This window comes from Aquarana catesbeiana, linkage group LG03, assembly GCF_042186555.1.
Source record: "Aquarana catesbeiana isolate 2022-GZ linkage group LG03, ASM4218655v1, whole genome shotgun sequence".
In the NCBI taxonomy this organism is placed as follows: Eukaryota; Metazoa; Chordata; class Amphibia; order Anura; family Ranidae; genus Aquarana; species Aquarana catesbeiana.
This window is the reverse complement of record NC_133326.1, coordinates 151,317,670-151,337,496: the sequence shown is the minus strand read 5'-3', so window position 1 is coordinate 151,337,496 and position 19,827 is coordinate 151,317,670. Positions and strand designations below refer to the sequence as shown.

The 19,827-nt window shown below is 42.3% G+C and overlaps 1 protein-coding gene across 2 annotated transcripts in view; it reads right to left on the bottom strand.

Annotated features, from left to right (window-relative positions):
* EXOC4 (exocyst complex component 4) overlaps positions 1 to 19,827 on the bottom strand; it is an 813,215-nt gene that overhangs the window by 707,067 nt on the left and 86,321 nt on the right. For both annotated transcript variants that reach the window (XM_073619419.1, XM_073619420.1), the window contains exon 4: positions 1,268 to 1,452. In XM_073619419.1, coding sequence (XP_073475520.1) covers positions 1,268 to 1,452 — 185 coding nt within the window. The remainder of the gene's footprint in view (positions 1 to 1,267; positions 1,453 to 19,827) is intronic.

Here is a 19,827-nt window from a genome sequence, read left to right as displayed (position 1 = left end):
TTTTTAAAAAGAGAAACTGCAAACAAATGCAGACTTACCATTCCTGCTGCAGGACTCTGAACATAACAGGAGACAAATCTTCACCTATCACGGCAAGCTTTGTCATAAAAGACCTTCAGAGACTGGGTCCCCCTTAATGTGGGGTCCACTCCCCTGGACCTGTACAGCACCCTGCAGGAAAGCACCTTGGTCAGAACAAACACTGCATAGGATTCCTTTACGCAGGGCCCAGTGCCGTAAGGCTGCATTACAGGCAAAATCTTCTCTCCTTCCCATAAGGCTTGGGTACCATCCATTTTAGCCTTCAAACTATCCGAATGGATCTGATCATAACGCCCTTTACCTTGATATCATTAAGTTTTGAAGAGCTTCAAACAGCCACGACCATCACCTTCAAGACACTGGCAAAAAAACTGAGGGACTTACTGTTTGGGAGGGGTTATATGGGGGGAACTTCCTGTCTATTGGTTGCCAGTGTCCATTCACCTATAGGTCATGTATAACCCAGATAGTCATTATTATGGTGCTCTGTGTTCCGTGATGTACGATAAAGAAAAGGTATTTCCCCTATTTCTAACAAACACTTACACTTTCATTAATGGCAGCATATCTGCATGCATGGGATTCCCTGCCTATGTGCTGCATTATGCAGCTGAACAGAGGCAGGAGGGGTGGGGAGGAAATCTATCTCACCGTCAGACGAGAGAGCAGGGCTGCGGATGACGAGGCACGTAAACTGACCACGGTAGTCTAGGTTCATCAGCCATGATTATTGTGGTCAGCAGAGGCAGGGGAACTCAGGAACTGGCAAGTTCAACCAGGTTTATTACCAGTTAGGAAGAGAAGAAGTCAGTGAAGGAGAAAACTTTTTTACAAAATTTTATAAGAGAAACAAAAGAAACTTTTTTTTTTCAAAATTTTCAGTATTTTTTTTATTTGTTTAGCAAAAAATAAAAACCGCAGAGGTGATCAAATACCACCAAATAAAAGCTCTATTTGTGGGAACAAAATGATAAAAATTTTGTTTGGGCACAGTGTAGCACGACCGCGCAATTGTCATTTAAGTATTGACAGCGCTGAAAATTGGCTTGGGCAGGAGGGGGGTAAGTGCCTGTTATTGAAGTGGTTAAGCATATTTTATTGACTGCAACAAAAAGCAGGATTTCTTTACTTCTTAGAAGAGCAGAAGTTAACAGCAAAAGAAGCATACAGAATATTTCATATTTAGATAATAACATGTCTAAGTGAGTGCCACAAATGTCAATACCTGGTTCTCATATTGTCTTTGTTCCACTGCCGCACACGACTTGTGGATTTAATGTACAGGTGACGATGTAGCTCATCGATCAAAACTAAGTGCATGTTCATTTTCTTACTGTGAAGCTCCAGACGCAAGTCACTCAACCCCTCCACCTGGAGCAAAGGTCCTTCTAAGGAGTCCACTGCAGACACCTACAACAAAACAGGCATATGAGAACTTAAAACACTAGTCAACCATTTTTTTTTTTTTTAAATCAGATTGTATTTGATAGAATTTTTTTTTTTTCGTACAAAATTAGAGACATATATACAAATGACAACAAAGAGGCACAACTTAAATAATACGTAAAAACCTGTGCCATCCCATCACAGATCCAAAAAAAAAAAAAAAAAAAAAAAACCTAAGAATTGGTTATCCAAATTGACTACAAATCTGGTATTATCACATAATAGCGTACATATAAAAACACCACCTCCTAAAAGACCTTTCTGTGTGAGAAATATCATATTGTAGAACAGAATAATGATGTCAACCTGCCTGTCTACTTTAGCCTGATAAACCTATCATTTGTAACCAGCAACTAAGTCAGGAGCTAGCCAATGAACAGCTCCCAACATTGTTATACAGTCATATAAAAAATTAAGCACACCCCAGGGAAAGAGTTGACTTTTGACATATTTGAACAGCAAACATTAGATCATCATTCAAATAGTGCTTACAGATACAGTGGATACATTTATATAGAGAACAAACAAGTAAATAGATAACTAACTTGTCATGCTTTGAAATTACGCACTCGTGGAATGGCGACAAACTACGGTACTTACAAATCTGCATAGGCAACGCTTGAAATATTTCTACAGGTTACTACTGTATATACTCGACTATAGGTCGATCCGAATATAAGCCGAGGCCCCCAATTTACCACAAAAAAACTGGGAAAACATATTGACCCAAGTATAAGCCGAGGGTAAGAAATGCAGCAGCTACTTTAAGTGGAAAAGAGGGTCAGCAATGCCCATCTGCAGCTGCATGCCTCCCTGTGTCCTGTGCATACCTCCCTGTGCCAATCTGCAACCTCTGTGTGCCAATCTGCAGCCACCATTGCCTGATCAGCGTGTTATAAAAACATTTGGCGGCCATTCCAGTGTTCAAAAGCCGCGTCTGCTCCTCGTCTGCGATAGGCAGAACACTCAATTTCCCAGCAGTCATTGTTCAGCCTATCACGGACATCCGCTCATCCTCACGAGGATGAGCGGATGTTCGTGATAGGCAGAACACTCAATTTCCCAGCAGCCAGTGTTCAGCCTATCGCAGACGAGGAGGGGGAATGGCCACTGGAATGGCCGCCAAATGTTTTTATGATACGCTGGCCGCCGTCTGTCTGCATGACAGGCTGAACAGGTAGGCAGACGGCAGTGACTCGAGGAGTATAAGCCGAGGGGGGCACTTTCAGCCTAAAAAAAGGGGCCGAAAATCTCGGCTTATACACGAGTACATATGGTAGTTTGGCGTTACAAGGAGGTCCTGTGGTAGAATTATTGCTCTCGCTCTGATGATCGTGGCGATACCTCACATGTGTGGGATGAACACCGTTTACATTTGCAGGCGGGACTTAAGTATGCGTTCGTTTCTACGCGCGAACACAGAGGGAAGGGGCGCTTTAAATTTTTATTTTTTTTTATTCATTACATTTTTTTTTTCAAACTGTCTCTTTAACCACTTCAGCCCCGGAAGATTTGGCTGCTGAATGACCGGGCCATTTTTTGTGTTTTGGCACTGCGTCGCTTTAACTGACAATTGCGCGGTCCTGCGACGCTGCACCCAAACAGCATTTACGTCCTTTTTTCCCACAAAATATTTTGTACTTTTTGCTATAATAAATATCCCTTTTTTAAAAAAGCTAATTTTTTCTCAGTTTAGGCCGATATGTATTCTTCTACATATAAAAAAAAAAAAAAAATCGCAATAAGTGTATATTGATTGGTTTGCGCAAAAGTTATAGTGTCTACAAAATAGGGGATAGATTTATAGCATTTTTATTATTCTTTTTTTTTACTAGTAATGGCAGTGATCTGCGATTTTTATGTGCTATAAAAATGCATTGATTATTGTATAACTGTAGGGGGAGGGGACTGACCTAGAGGAAATGACAGATCATGGTTCCTAGCCATTAGGAACTCATGATCTGTCACTCCTCACAGAACAGAACAGGGATTTGTGTGTTTACACACACACTTCCTTGTTCTGCCTCTCATGCCTGCGATCGCTAGTGGCCAGTGGCTGGTCGCCAAGCGGTAAAAAAAAAAAAAAAAATTCTGCTCATTTTATTGCTGTCACAAAGAATGTAAACATCCCTTGTGACAGTAATAGGCAGTGACGGGTACTCTTTATGGAGGGATCGGGGCTTTTTAAGACCCCAATTTTGCATTTTGGAATACTAGGGATTTTTTAAAATTGGCGCCATTGGCAGCCAAGTAAACCAGAAGTGATGTCATAACCACTTTCGGGTTACTAAATTGGAGACCCGATCAAAGCAGATACTAGCTTCATTCAGGTCTTCGGCCAGCCAGCGGATGTGTCGGCTGGTCTCTCGGGCCTCCCCTCTCGCTCTTTAGGATAACAGCCCAGCGGCTTTTAGCCGCATCTGTTGTGATCACTAGAAAGCCAACCGCTGGCTCTAAACAACCCCCTTCCTGCCCAGGCCAATTTTCAGTTTCAGCGCTGTCACTCTTTGAATGACAATTACGTGATCATTCAACAATGTACCCATATGAAATTTGTATCTTTTTTCACACAAATAGAGCTTTCTTTTGGAGGTATTTAATTCACTACTGGGGTTTTGATTTTTTTGTTAAACAAAACAAAAAAAAGACCGAAAATTTTGAAAAAAAAAAAAAAAAAAAAATTTTCATTGTTTGTTATAACATTTTGCAAACAGGTAATTTTTCTCCTTCATTGATGTACACATGTACAGGCCCATCTGAAGTTTGCCAATGAACATCTAAATGATTCAGAGACGGATTAGGAGAAAGTGCTTTGGTCAGATGAGACCAAAATTGAGCTCTTTGGCATTAACTCGACGCCATGTTTAAAGGAAGAAAAATGCTGACTCTGACCCTAAGAACACCATACCTACAGTCAAGCACGGAGGTGGAAACATTATGCTTTGGGGTGGTTCCTCTGCTAAAAGGTACAGGCCGACTTTGCGGCATTAAGGGGCCAATGGACGGGGCTATACATTGTAAAATCTTGGATGAGAACCTTCTTCCTCCCAGCCAGAACACTGAGGATGGGTCTTCCATCATGAGAATTACACAAACTACGAGACCCTGAACAATCATGGCTATCACTTGACCGTAAAAGCTGGAGGTAGCATATGAATGGGAAAAGTTGGACTAGCATTACTATTAAACAAAGTAGTCTCTGGTTATGCATCAACAGCCAGCTCCACCAATGGAGTAGAGTTTTTTTTACAGCAGCCCTCAGTTCCAGGCTATTGTTCTTATAAAATAACACAAGTTTGAGGTTAATAGGCGATAGAGATTTAACATAGATAAATGACAAACTGAAAACCAATTAATCATTTTACTAGCCAAGTCGTAACAGTGGAAGAATCGCAACTCAAATAAGCTACATACAGTACCTTGAAAAGGTATTAAATACCCCTTAAAATTGTCCACATTTTGTCATCTTACAACCAAAAACGTAAATGTATTTTATTGGGATTTTATGCGATAGACCAACACAAAGTGGCACATAATTGTAAAGTGGAAGGAAAATGATAATGGTTTTCAAAATGTTTTACAAATAAATATCTGAAAGTAAATAGAGTCCACCTGTGTGTAATTTAATCTCAGTATAAATACAGCTGTTCTGTGAAGCCCCCAGAGGCGCGTTAGAGTGTCTTAGTGAACAAACACCATCATGAAGGCCAAGGGACACACCAGACAGGTCAGGGGTAAAGTTGTGGAAAGGTTTAAAAAAAATATCCCAAGCTTTGAACATCTCCTGGAGCACTGTTCAATCCATCATCTGAAAACGGAAAAAGTATGGCACAACTGCAAACCTACCAAGCCATGGCCATCCACCTAAACTGACAGACCGGGCAAGGAGAGCATTAAATCAGAGAAGCAGCCAAGAGGCCCATGGTAACTCTGGAGGAGCTGCAGGGATCCACAGCTCAGGTGGAAGAATCTGTCCACAGTACAACAAAAAGAATGCCATAAGAAGTCCCGTTTGCAGTTTGCGAGAAGCCATGTGGGGGACACAGCAAATATGTGGAAGAAGGTGCTCTGGTCAGGTGAGACCAAAATTGAACTTTGTGGCCTAAAAGCAAAACGCTATGTATGGTGGAAAACTAACACTGCACACGACCCTGAACACACCATCCCCACCATGAAACATGCTGGTGGCATCATCATGTTGTATGTTGTGGAGATGTTTTCTTAAGCAGGGACAGGAAAGCTGGTCAGAGTTGATGGGAAGATGGATGGAGCCAAATACAGGGCAGAGACTGGGGCAGAGGTTCACCTTCCAGCAGGACAACCACCCTAAATGTACTGCCAGAGCTACAATGGAATGGATTATTCATATGAATAATCTTTATGATGAAACATAACATGTCGGGGCGTGGCTACACGGCGATCTCACACGAGTACTAGAGGAGGGAGTGAAGGGGGACAGAGCGGAGCTCCAGTGAAGGGACGAGTGCTGCGGACGGGTGAGACGAACGTGAGCACATACACCTCCTGGGTCCGCCGTGGCCTGCCTGTTATTTCAGTTGCTATTGCTTGCTGTGCTGTGGGAGTTCTCCATTTGCTGTGAAGTGACTTGCCTGTTATTTTATTTTAAATGTGAGTTCATTACAAGTTGTTTTATATGTGATTAAATCTTTTAAACGAGATTACACTATTGGAGCTTCTTTTATTTTTATGTCATACTACCAACCTGAGAAAAGCGGTGTTCCTATGGAGCAGTGGAGGTGTATGCTCGCATGTTAACCCCCATGTAAGTGGGTTAGAGGCTCTGTCAGGCCAAACACGAGAGTGAGAGGCCTTAACAGCTGGTGAGTTTAAATTTCAGCAGGGAGTGGATTCACGTCACAGAGGTGTGGTGGTTGAAAACACAGCTGAGCAGTTTTGGAGTCACCCTCACTCTTTTTTTGGACTTTCTTCAAATATTTTCACGATTATTTTTCACGACTGATTGGTTTCTGGACTTTATAGATATTTACTGTGTTCAATTTTCATTATATATTTTTTCTTGGATTTATATATTTGTATATCACTTTCACTGAGTGTTATAATTTATATTAGCTCATATTGAATTTATTGAATAATTTATTTTATTTAATATTAATTTTTACTTTTTGGGATATTTAGCAATATATGTTTTTTCACTTTTTCTCTAGTCACGTCTGTATTCAGCTCACTGGCTGGATAAGAGTGTCTGGCATCTCCCCACCTGGGGATAAGCGCCACTATTTCATCTATAATTTTCCTTTGGTGAATTTGGTTTATATACATTTTATTGTTAAGTGGCAGCTTTGGTAGGGTTTTGACATTTATTAACATAGCGCGGAGGTGGTAATACAAGTCAGGGGTGGCGTAATTTGCACCTGGTTATCTCCAGTTTTCAATATATAGATGTAACGTTTAATTAAAGTGGTTGTTGGGCCACTTTCACATCTTCATACTATCAGCACTGTGTCCTAATCCTGTGTCTACCTGTGTGAGTGATTTATTAAAAAAAAAAAAAAAAAAAAGCCAATCATACCTCATTTCACAGCCCCTCTCAGTGATCACGTAAATGGCTGGCTCTCTCCTTTCCCCATCTAACAGCTGTAGCAGGAGGGGCCGAGATTCCCCCACTGATGTCACTCGGGAGGGGAGGAGGAGGGGAGGAGGTGGGGAAGAGGTGGGGAGGAGGTGGGGAAGAGGTGGGGAGGAGGTGGGGAAGAGGTGGGGAAGAGGTGGGGAAGAGGTGGGGAAGAGGTGGGGAAGAGGTGGGGAGGAGGTGGGGAGGAGGTGGGGAGGAGGTGGGGAGGAGGTGGGGAGGAGGTGGGGAGGAGGTGGGGAGGAGGTGGGGAGGAGGTGGGGAAGAGGTGGGGAAGAGGTGGGGAGGAGGTGGGGAAGAGGTGGGGAAGAGGTGGGGAGGAGGTGGGGAGGAGGAGGGGAGGAGGTGGGGAGGAGGAGGGAAGGAGGTGGGAAGGAGGTGGGGAGGAGGAGGGGAGGAGGAGAGGAGAGAGAGAGCTAGCCAGTCACGTGATCCCTGAGAAGCGCTGTGAAATGAGGTATAATAAGCTTTTATTAAATAAATCACTCAAACAGGGGGACACAGGATTAGAACACAGCGCTGATAGTATGACAATATAAATGTTATTTAAACAGCAGGAGTTGCGGGGGCGGGCACTGTCATGAGCTGACAGGCAGGAAGGGGAGGGGGGAGAGGACAGAGGACGACGGGGAGAGCAGCTGCGGATGATGGAGGCACGTAAACTGACCACATAGTCAGGGCTCAGCAGCCATGATATACCGTGGTCAGTTTACAAAGGGGAGGGCAGAAACTGGCATGATCAGCCAGGTATTTCAGGTGAAACGGGGGGCTAAATTACACAGCACAAGCACTGTGCTGTATAACATGCTTTAAAAGGAACAGGATCTTTTTTTTTTGGGGGGGGGGGTTAAATGCTTTAACCACTTCCGGACAGCCGCACGCCAATATACGTCCTAACTTTGAAGAGGAATATCGTTGTTATGGCAGCAGCTAGCTGCCATAACCCTGGTATCCTCTTCTTCGGCCGGCAGTCCGCTTTCCGATAAGAGTGGTCTCTGCGGCAAATGCGCTGCAAGATCACTTTTATCGGCGGCGGGAGATGGCTGCACTCCGGTGCCCTCCGCCGCTTACCGGAGTCGTCGGCAGCGGCGGAGGTGGTCGGATGTTACCCCTTGCTGGGTATGAAAACGAGTGAGGGGAAGATGACTCCCACTTGTCTACAAAACATTGCAGGGCGGAAGCGACGTCAAAACTTCCGCCCATAGCTCTGAAAGGGCCATTTTTTTACATTTTTTTTATTGCATTTTGGTGTAAATGTGAGGTCTGAAGTCTTTTTGACCCCAGATCTCATATTTAAGAGGTCCTGTCATGCTTTTTTTCTATTACAAGGGATATTTGCATTCCTTGTAAAAGGAATAAAGTGACACAATTAAAAAAAAAAAAAAAAGTGTAAAAATAAAAAAGGTAAAATAAATAAGAAAAAAAATATATTTAAATGCGCCCCGTCCCGCTGAGCTTGTGCGCAGAAGCAAACGCATACGTGAGTAGCGCCCGCATATGAAAACAGTGTTCAAACCACACATATGAGGTATCAACACGATTGGTAGAGCGAGAGCAATAAATCTAGCCCTAGACCTTCTCTGCAACCCAAAATATGCAACCTGTAGAATTTTTTTAATGTCGCTTATGAAAATTTTTAAGGGTAAAAGTTTGTCGCCATTCCAAAAGTGGGCACAATTTTGAAGCGTGACATGTTGGGTATCAATTCACTTGGCGCAACATTATCTTTCACAATAAAAAAAAAAATTGGGCTAACTTTACTGTTGTCTTATTTTTTAATTCAAAAAAGTCTATTTTTTCCAAAAAAGTGAGCTTGTAAGACCGCTACACAAATACAGTGTGACAGAAAGTATTGTACGACCATCATTTTATTCTCTTTGGTGTTAGAAAAAAAAAGGTATAATTTTTGGGAGTTCTAAGTAAGTAAGTTTGTAGCAGAAAAAAAAACTGTTTTTAAACAAATCTCAAAAAGAGGCTTGGTCCTTAAGTGGTTAAACAATTATTTTGCAATTAATCCTACAATTGTATAAAATTCTCTCTTGTTATGTATTTTAAGTAAATAATGGGTAAAGTAATATATGTTATCTGACAAAATTGATCATGCCAATTATATATTTTATAGACAAATGAGACTTTTGCATGAAGTAAACCTTTCACAGAACTGGATAATTCTATTCAATCCAGCTACTGGTGTGTGTTTATTTCATTAAAGCAGAACTCTGACAATTTTTAAAAAATTTTTCCCCCATGCAGTGAGGCTGTGCCCTGCTCGTTTTATCCAGGGGCACACAGAAAGGCTATACTTACCCAAACCTTCGATCTTCCAGAAAACAGTGCTCCTCCACGTACAGCGGTAGAGTGTTCCTGCCATCCTCACGTCCAGAGGCGGTTTATGGGTGTGATGATGCCAGGAAGGAACAGTCCATGCACAAGACCACTGGCGTGCGGGGGGGGGGGGGTAGGAGTGGCAGGGAACGGTCTTGCACTTAGAAGATTGGTAAGTTAGGCGAGTATATCTCTGCTCTCCTCACTCCTAGACAAAATGAGCAGTTAACCCATGCAGTGCGGGAAAACAAGATTCCTGGAATTCTTCTTTAAGTTCAACTGGCTGCCACATGGTGCAAGGAGAGCAGGCATTTTCCCTTGACTCACGGTGGGACTGTGCCGAAATAGCCACACAACAAAGTCCAACGTGCCTGGTGCAAATGTACCCTCAGAAAGCACATAATTAAAAAAAAAAAAAAAAAAAAAAAAAAAAAAAAAAACATAAAAAGAGGAAACCTTCATATACAAAAATATTGGTAGATCCAAAACCCATACCCGCTCAACACGTCTCCCTATTAATCAAAGAGGCTTGCATCACATTAATGAACCTACAGAGAAGCTTTGGTGAGGCAGAGGCCAAACTAAGCTCAGCATAGAAAAAATTGAGATTCACATACTGTATAATTTTGGCTGTCCATATCTATGGATCTACTGATCATTTACAATCAGTGTTAATTTAGTCGACTAAAACATTTTAGTCGACTAAATACGACTAAAACAATTGAGATGACTAAAATTAAAATGCCATTTTAGTCAAAAGACTATGACTAAAACTAAAAATTGCAATTACTGAAACGTACTGGACATTTTAGTCGACTGAAACGTACTGGACATTTTAGTCGACTGAAACGTACTGGACATTTTAGTCGACTGAAACGTACTGGACATTTTAGTCGACTGAAACGTACTGGACATTTTGGTCGACTGAAACGTGTAGGACATTTTAGTCGACTGAAACGTGTAGGACATTTTAGTCGACTGAAACGTGTAGGACATTTTAGTCGACTGAAACGTGTAGGACATTTTAGTCGACTAAAACGTGTAGGACATTTTAGTCGACTAAAACGTGTAGGACATTTTAGTCGACTAAAACGTGTAGGACATTTTAGTCGACTAAAACGTGTAGGACATTTTAGTCGACTAAAACGTGTAGGACATTTTAGTCGACTAAAACGTGTAGGACATTTTAGTCGACTAAAACGTGTAGGACATTTTAGTCGACTAAAACGTAGGACATTTTAGACGACTAAAACGTAGGACATTTTAGTCGACTAAAACGTAGGACATTTTAGTCGACTAACATATACTGGAGATTTAGTCGACTAAATACGACTAAAACTAAAACAATTGCAGAAGACTCAAATGGGACTAAAACTAAAATGCCATTTTAGTCCTAAAACTAAAATTAACACTGCTTATAATGCTGTCTTACAAAGAACCTAACTGCCATATGTGGTATACAGATTGAAACATTTGCAGTTAATTCTCTTTACAACTTGGAACTACCTGACACTACATCCCATAAATCAGAGGTGTCTAACTTAATTTCATTGTGGGCCGCATCAGTAATATGACTGCCCTCGAAGGGCTGGTTGTATCTGTAAGACTATATGACCCCCTCCCCCTTCGTTTGCAAAACCGCATCAAACAATAGGAATGGCCAATTGCGCTGGGGGACAGTGGGTGGGGAGGATCTTAAAGGGTCAATAAATAACAGGAGTTCTTATGTTTGTGGAGTTCAGAGTTAAGGGGTGTGCTACATGCTGAGTGCAGGGTTGAGGAGTGTGCTGCATGCACAGTTTAGGAGTGTGCAGGATTCAGCTCACTTTTACAGGCTGTCCACCTCTCACTTCCAACCCCCCTCAGCTCGGACTTCTGCACCACTCTCTCCATCCCCCACCCCAAAAAGCTATCTCGCATCTCACCTACTTAACCCAGCTCTAGTCCCTCCCAGCAGTGTAGGCGGCTCCGACACTCACTTGCAGTGAGATTATTGGTCGTCATCTGTGCACCCAGGCAAAGATGGGGATCACAGTGCAGCTTACCATGTAATGCACCATCCCGCACTGCACCTGCATCTCCCTTGTCCTTGCCGTGAGTGCAGGGTAGGCAGGGATCTGTGAGAGACGCTGTTCTATCAAATACTGCCTCCCGTTGGCTAATGTCTCCAACTGTGCTGTGTTGAAGGGCGGGTTTTGATGTGTTGCAGAGCGGGTGAAACCCACCCTGTAACACAGCCAAAATCCATCCTGCAACAGCAAGGCAGAATCTGACAACATTCTCCCTCGGCGCCTTGCAGATCGTCGGATAATGCTTTTGATGATCTGTGCATGCGAATTCCTGACATCACGCCAGCTCATACACACCAGCTGGAGTGACGTTGCGTTCTACACATGTGCAGACCAGAGGAGGCATTAGCCAACGGGAAGCAAAATTCGATAAAACACTGCCTAGATGTAAGCTGTCCTTGTAAACACAGAAGGCTTCTATGTTTACAAGTGACAGTGGTGACCAGGGAGCGAAGGGACAAGAGCCAGAGGTGGCAGAACAGAATTCGGCTGAAAAAAGCCCTGGGTGCGAGGGTCACATGAAATGGCATGGCAGGCCAGATTCATGTAAACAAATGATAGCTGTCTATAGAGGCAACCAAAAAGGTACTAAGGGACTTTATTGGTGTGTTATCTTTTAAGAAGAACAGACATGCATCAAGTAAGAAATCACATTTTATCAATTAAATAAACCCTTGATTCTTCAAATTATTAATACTTGTTAACTAGAAAATTTAGTTGACCTCAGATGAGGCCCTCAAGCAAGATTTTTCATTCCAATTTAAACACATTATTGAAACTGCAATTCTGGTTACTAAAACTAAACAGTCTACTTCTATTGCTACTACTAAGAAACACCTCTTGTATCAATAATGGAAAATTCCCTTGTATTGACCTTGACTACTTTTCTACATAGTAATCACATCTGCAGTAAGATGCCACTTTTCTCACGTAAATAATTGGTAAATTGGCTAGTCTTTTCCTATAAATCATAGCTCATAATGCAGATATTTCTCTTATGTAAATACTCAAGATTCATCTCAAGGGAAGAGGTGCTTTTTATTGCTTTTAAAAAGGACTGAAAAATGTCATTTTACTTTCAAAGAAGTCTACATGTGTTTTTAAAGGGCTAATAAATGAATCAATACTTGGCTTTTGTCAGTGAATGTAATCATATAATTTGAAAATTCCCTTTACTGTTCCTTGTGTGATCCAGAAGTCTGATTTCAGAGTAGAGTATCTGGTTATTTCAGCTTTTTTTTACTTTCACTCCCTATGTTTATAGTTTGATAATAAATGAATCAGTGCCCTGCAAGAAAATACAGAAAAACATACACATCAGTCACTACTACCGACAAACTTCAAAACACATTCAGACGATGTCCTATGATGAAACGCGTAAGACAGAGCTTGGTACGCATTCACGTCACTTTCGGAACTTCTGTTTTTTATGCTGTGGTCTGTGGAACGCACGCCGTCCAGACCTAAGGACTTGTTTTAACCTCTATGCAAGCTTGGGAAATTGAAGCCCCGCTTTTTAAAGCTTATATACTTTTTTAAAAATAAAATGGCTTTACCGGATTTACACTATGAGTGCCTGCTTTTTAAACTCAATCACATGTGGATACCCCTTTTGCATAAACAACACTATAGAGGACGCAGTGATACTGATCGCTGGGACATCAGGACCGGAGCCTAATCTGATCATATGCCTTTCACCCCTGCAGAGGTACAGACATCTGGCGACTTCATAATCAAGAGGGGAGCACAAAAAATAGGATTTAATAACAGCTTACCTGTAAAATATTTTTCTTTTGAGGTACATCATGGGACAAAGAATCTCAGTAATTATTGGACACTGGCACACCCTAGACAGGAAGTTCAACCCCCTATATAACTCCTCCCCTTACTGGGAGTACCTCAGTTTTGTAGGAAAGCAATATTAGTGTAGCAGAAGAGGGGAGGGACCTCTGTGTCCCGTGATGTACCTCAAAAGAAAAGGATTTTACAGGTAAGCTGTTATAAAAATCCTATTTTCTTTCTCGTACATCACGGGACACAGAGTCTCAGTAATTACTTGAAGGAAAATCAGGAAAATTAGAATCGGGCTAACCATAGTTTGTTATCCAAAGATCAAAACTAATCTCATAAGTGCATCTAATAATAGTGAAAAATCATAAAAGTTAATTGAAATCAAACAATTACCCAAAAACTAAATGTGCATATACAAAATAATAGTAAAAACCAAGTATTGATAAGTCCATGATTAATAAATTGAAAAAAGTGATTGCACATCGATGTAAATATATATAAATTATGTCCATAATAAATTCAAATAATAACTGTGAAAAAAGCAATCTAGTGAGCGAATGAATAAAAAATAAAACAGAAGTAAAAATTAAACAAAAAAACACCCGTGCAAAAATAAAATGATACAGGCAAGCTTTCCTCAAAAGTGTTGGATGAGAAACTGAGTTGAATTCACCACCAAATCAGCAGAAATGAACTCTTACCGGAGTTCCATGATCCCCCATTACAAAGGATCAAGGAATGCGTATACAGAAATGATAAATAGTCTGTCCAGGAAGTAAAGCAGAAGTAATGGAGAAGTGTTTTTAAACAGCCACAAAGACAGTGAGGTCTGTCCCTGTCCATATTTATCCAGCACATATCTGGAATCCAGCAAGAAGTACAAGGCGTTTTAGAAAATGTATATTGTGAATTCATGAATGATTGATCTGATTGGTTGGGAGGGGACTGCCCGGTATCTGTGATTTTGCTTGATGTCCTTGGAGCCATACAGTGTTTCCGTATACGCATTTTGTGGAAAGCTTGCCTGTATCATATGGACTTTTTATTTTTGCACGGCTGGTTTTTTGTTCTTTAATTTTTACTTCTGTTTTATTTATTATTCATTCGCTCACTAGATTGCTTTTTTTAAAGTTATTTGAATTTATTATGGACATAATTTATATATTTTTACATCGATGTGCAATCACTTTTTTCAATTTATTAATCACGGACTTATCAATGCTTGGTTTTTACTATTAATGTGTATATGCACATTTAGTTTTTGGGTAATTGTTTGATTTCAATGAACTTTTATGATTTTTCACTATTATTAGATGCACTTATGAGATTAGTTTTGATCTGTTACCACACTAAGATATACATCATATTATTACTGAAATATATATTATATTTGTATACCTAATGAGAGCTGGATCATCATCCCGGGAAACACTCTTTTTTTTTTTCTCTCTTCTTTCCATCTTTATCTCTCCTCCCTCTCCTTTTCTTTTATTATTTCCTAAAATATTCCTATGGATACTTAGTCTAATAACTTGATTTATTTCTCTAATCTTACATCTAGAATCCCAACTAGTGTATAGTAAATATGGTTGTAAGATATCTCTAAAATTACTTTATTTTATTAACTTATTTATTTATCTTTTTTATCATACTGCAAAGATCTTCTGATGATTGATATGTATCCATGTATTGTATCATTTTATTTCTTCTGTGAAAACTCAATAAATATATTTAACAAGAGATTAGTTTTGATCTTTGGTTAACAAATTATGGTTAGCGTGATTCTAATTTTCCTGATTTTCCTTGTTGTATTAAATGTTTACATGAGAATTGCAGCTTCAGAGGGGTCATATTTTGGATATAACTCCTCTCATTATTTGTCTTAGTGCAGTTTGACACTTTTTCTATATTCTCTCAGTAATTACTGATGGGATGTCCCAAAGCAATGCTATCTGAGGGGAGGGGAACAACAACAAGTAGGGTGTAATCAGATCTGAGGACCTTGTACCGCTGCCTGCAGCACACTGCGCCCAAAGGCGATATCCTCATGCCTTCTCACATCCACCTGATAAAATCTGGTGAATGGAGTGAAGACCAGGTTGCGGCCTTGCAGATTTGAGCCATAGAGGCCTGGTGATGCACTGCCCATGAAGCACTAATGGCCCTTGTGGAGTGCGCCTTGATTTGAAAAGGTGGAACTTTCTGCTTCAAACCATAAGCTTAAAACCAACTACTTGTCGAAACCATTTAGCAATGGCAGACTTCGACGCTGCCTGTCCTCTATTAGGACCTTCTGGCAACACAAACAAAACATCCGTTTTGCGAATCTGAGCAGTCGTTTCCAAAGAACGTAGTGACCTTTCTTCCGTAGAACAGGGATCTGGAAAAAAGGAAAGCTGAGCAATATCTTGGTTTAGCTGAAAACCTGAAACCACCTTCGGTAGAAAGCTAGGATGAGGGCGCAATACCACTCTATCCTTGTGCATGATTAAATATGGCCCTTTACAGGAAAGAGCTGCTAATTCTGATACTCTTCTAGCAGAAGAAATGGCTACCATAAAAATTAACTTCCTTGTCAACAGGATCAAGGGAATTTGACGTATCGGTTCAAAAGGCTGCTTCTATAAAGCTGACAGAACCAAATTCAAGTCCCAGGGATTTAGGGGCGCCTTAACCGGAGGAATAAGGCGTGTTACTCCCTGTATAAAGCTTCGGACCACAGAATGCGAAACAAGCGGACGTTAAAACAATACTGACAAGGCCGAGACCTGGCCCTTGATGGTACTTAAGGCCAGCTTCATTTCTAACCACATTTGCAAAAAGTCAAGGTTTCTACCTATGACATATTTCCTGGGATGCAAACCCCTGGATTCACACCAGGAGACATATGCTTTCCAGACACTATGATCAATCATTCTGGAAGCTGGCTTCCTTGCATTAATCAAGGTAGAAATCACAGGGCCTGAAAGCCCACGACTCTTCAGAACATGGGTTTCAATAGCCAAACCGTTAAATTTAGCGTTTGTAAGGCAGGATGGAACACTGGACCCTGGAATAGTAGGTCTGGACGTGACGGTAGGGTCCATTGGGAACCTACCGCCATTTTTACTATTTCTGCATACCAAGCTCTTCTGGGTCACGCTGTGGCCACCAGAAGTACCGACTTCTTTTCCTGCCTGATCCTGTGAAGAAGTTGTGGTAGTAGCAGAATAGGAGGGAATGCATAAATCAGAGAGAACCAATGCCACGGAGTCACCAACGCATCTGTCCCCTTGTTCTTGACACAAATTTGTCGACCTTGTTGTTGAACCTGGATGCAAAGAGATCTACATCCGGAACCCCCCATCTTTGGCATATGGCCAAGAAGATGTCGGGGGTGAAGAGACCATGCCCCTGGGACTAACTGTTGGTGACTTAAGTAATCCGCCTGCCAGTTCTCTACCCCCGGAATGAAGATTGCCGATATGCACGGCTCATGCTTTTCTGCCCAGATTAAGCTATGGTTTACTTCTCCCTGAGCTGCACGACTCCTGGTGCCTCCTTGGTGATTGATATAAGCCACTGCTATGGCATTGTCGGACTGGATCCTGACAGGACGTCCAGGCCTTTAGGGCAAGATATGCCGCACGGATCTCCAGAATGTTGATGGGCAAGGTCCTCTCGGTCTTGGACCATCTCCCCTGGACAGACGATGTTCCAGAACTGCTCCCCAACCCGAAAGACTGGCATCTGTTTTTACCACTCTCCAGGTAACTGGTAAAAAGGATTTTCCTTTTTGCAGATTCTCCAGTATCAACCACCAACTGAGGCTCTGACGCGCTGTAGGAGACAGACGCATCAGAAAATCGCCTGGACCCATTTGTTCCAGGCAGACAGGATACTGTTTTGCAGCAGTCTCGAATGAAACTGAGCATAGTGAACTGCTTCGAATAAAGCCACCATCTTCCCCAGCAGTCTCATACAAAGGCGAATAGAAGGAACCTTCTTTGCCCTGACTACCTGAATCAGTTCTTTTAAGGCACTGATTTTTTCCTGGGGTAAAAATACTCTCTTTTGGGCTGTATCTATGACCAGACCCAAACACTCTAGTCTTCCTACTGGTTTTAAAGAAGACTTCTCTAAGTTGAGGACCCAACCTAGGTATTCCAGGTAGTTGACTGTGGTGACCAAGTTTTGGTCCAAGCGGGCTACCGAGCAGTCTATCACGAGCAGGTCGTCTAGGTACACTATTAGCGTTATACCCTAGGATCTTAATCTGGCCAGAGGAGGAGCCAAGATCTTTGTAAACACCCGAGGTGCAGTAGCTAGCCCAAAGGGCAGAGTTACAAACTGAAAGTGGCGTTTTTCTACTTCGAAATGCAGATATTTTTAATGAGCAGGGAAAATAGGTACATGCAGGTACGCATCCTTGATGTCTATTGACGGCAGAAGTTCTCCTCCTTGTAGGATGGAGACTACCGATCGGATTGATTCCATGCGAAAGGACCGTACTTTTAGGCATTGGTTTAGATCTATAAGATCTAGAATGGGTCTGACATCTCCATTTGGCTTTGGTACCGTGAAAAGGTTTGAATAAAACCCCAATCCCTGCTCTTGCGTGGGAACTACCACAATAACGTTTTGCGACAAAAGTTGCTCCAATGCTAGAAAGAGAGAGACTTCTTTTTCTCTGGGTCTCTGGGAACATTTGATCTGATTAGACGAGGAGCGAGGAATTCTCTGAACTCTAGTTTGTAACCTAGAGTTATAGTGGAGACCACCCATTTGTCCTGAAAATCCTCCTGCCAGACCCTTGAGAACTGTCTTCACCCCACTCGAGCGAGTGGGGGCACCCCTTCATAGAGAGGCCTTAGCTTTTTGCCTTGTAGACTTCCTCCCCAAGGACTTCTTTTGTCCCTGGGGTTGACTCTGAGATTTAATTCTTGAGCCTGACGGAGGAGGCAGTCGCGACTGCCTGGAGGCTGATGATCCTGGCACTGGGGAAAGAGCACGTTTAAAAGAGGGACGTTTACACCTTTTTTTAACTGGCAAAAGGGTGCTTTTCCCTCTAGAGATCTTTTGGATATAATTGTCCAAATTCTCAGCCTTGTACCACGAAAGGGAAATCCGGCCAGAAGCTTCTTACATGGCGATTCGGCTGCCCAATTTTTCAACGATAAGATTCTACGCATATGCACCAATCCAAGCATAAGACAAGAGGTCTGGAGGATAGAATCTCTGACTGCATGAACTGCAAAACACAAAGCCGCTGGTAGGTTGGCCAACCTACGGGCTTGCTGTTAAGGTAAAACTTTGAGCACCTGTTTAACATGGTCTCTCAAGTATTGACAAACTCCGATTGCTGCCACTGTAGGTTGAGCCACTGAACCTGCCAAGGAGAAAACGTTTTTTAACAGGAATTCCAATTTTTTATCAGTTGGATCCCTAAGCATCTAAACGTTGTCAACAGGACAAGTCAGACTTTTATTTAAGGAGGATATGGCAGCATCAACTGCCGGTATACCCCACATCTTTGTAAATTTTTCCTCCATAGGATAAAGTGTTGAAAACCTTTTAGGAGGGAAAAAAATGTTTATCTGGGTGATCCCACTCAGAATAAATAAGCTTTTCCAGTAAACCATGAACAGGAAAGGCATGTGCAGTTTGAGGTGGCTTTAGTGAACCAAAGCAAGAGGAGGGTTCTGCGACTGACTCAGATACGGGTAACTTAAATGTGGAGTGGACTAATCCAGCAAGAATTTGCACCAGCAACTTCTCATCCTGAGAAGTTGAAGAGGGCCCTTCTCCACTTGATTCCTCAGAAGAGGAGTCATCAGTATAATCCCGATCCTCTGAGGGGGATTCCTCTCCTTTTTCACCCAGAGTTCCTCTGTTTGAGGGTCCTGGGTGGCAGAGCGGGACCTAGTGTGTTTTCTTCCACTGAGTGAAGATGCGATTAAGGCCACTAATCTTTCCTCTAATCCATTTATGGTTGAGGAAAAAACCTCCTGAGTAATGTATACAGGGGCTGAAGTGCCAGAAGCAGTTTCAGCCCCTGACTTCGACGGCTCACCCTGGCCAGCCTCCCCAGGTCCTTCAGGGGGGAAGGTGCTGCAGAGGGGGGGGGGGGGTCCTCAGAGCCTGAGGGAGATCCCTTAGAGCCCCTATTTTTCGTGGGAATTTGTATCTCTTCTGCCCATAGTGCCAAGCAACAAAGGCAAAAGTACTACCAGAATGCACTGACTGCTGAGCAATGTAGTTCAGCAACTGCCGCTGCTACCAAGTCTCAGTCTGGTGCCTAAGTAAATGTTGCCTGGGAATGCCTGTGTCTCCCACACTCACATGCACCCGCTGCTCTGTGTCCCTGTGTCGCTGCTCTTGTGCACCTGAAAAAAAGTGCACTTTATGGCTTGTGTGTAGCCTGCGATGTGGGCGTCTGACCATGCCGACATTGCATTAACGCTCCGCCTCCACCCACCCCGCTGTGTCCCAGCGCTGGCTTCAGTGTAGAGGAGGGAAGACCAATTTTCGGCGATCTCTGCGGGACCTGGAGAGATCAAGTGA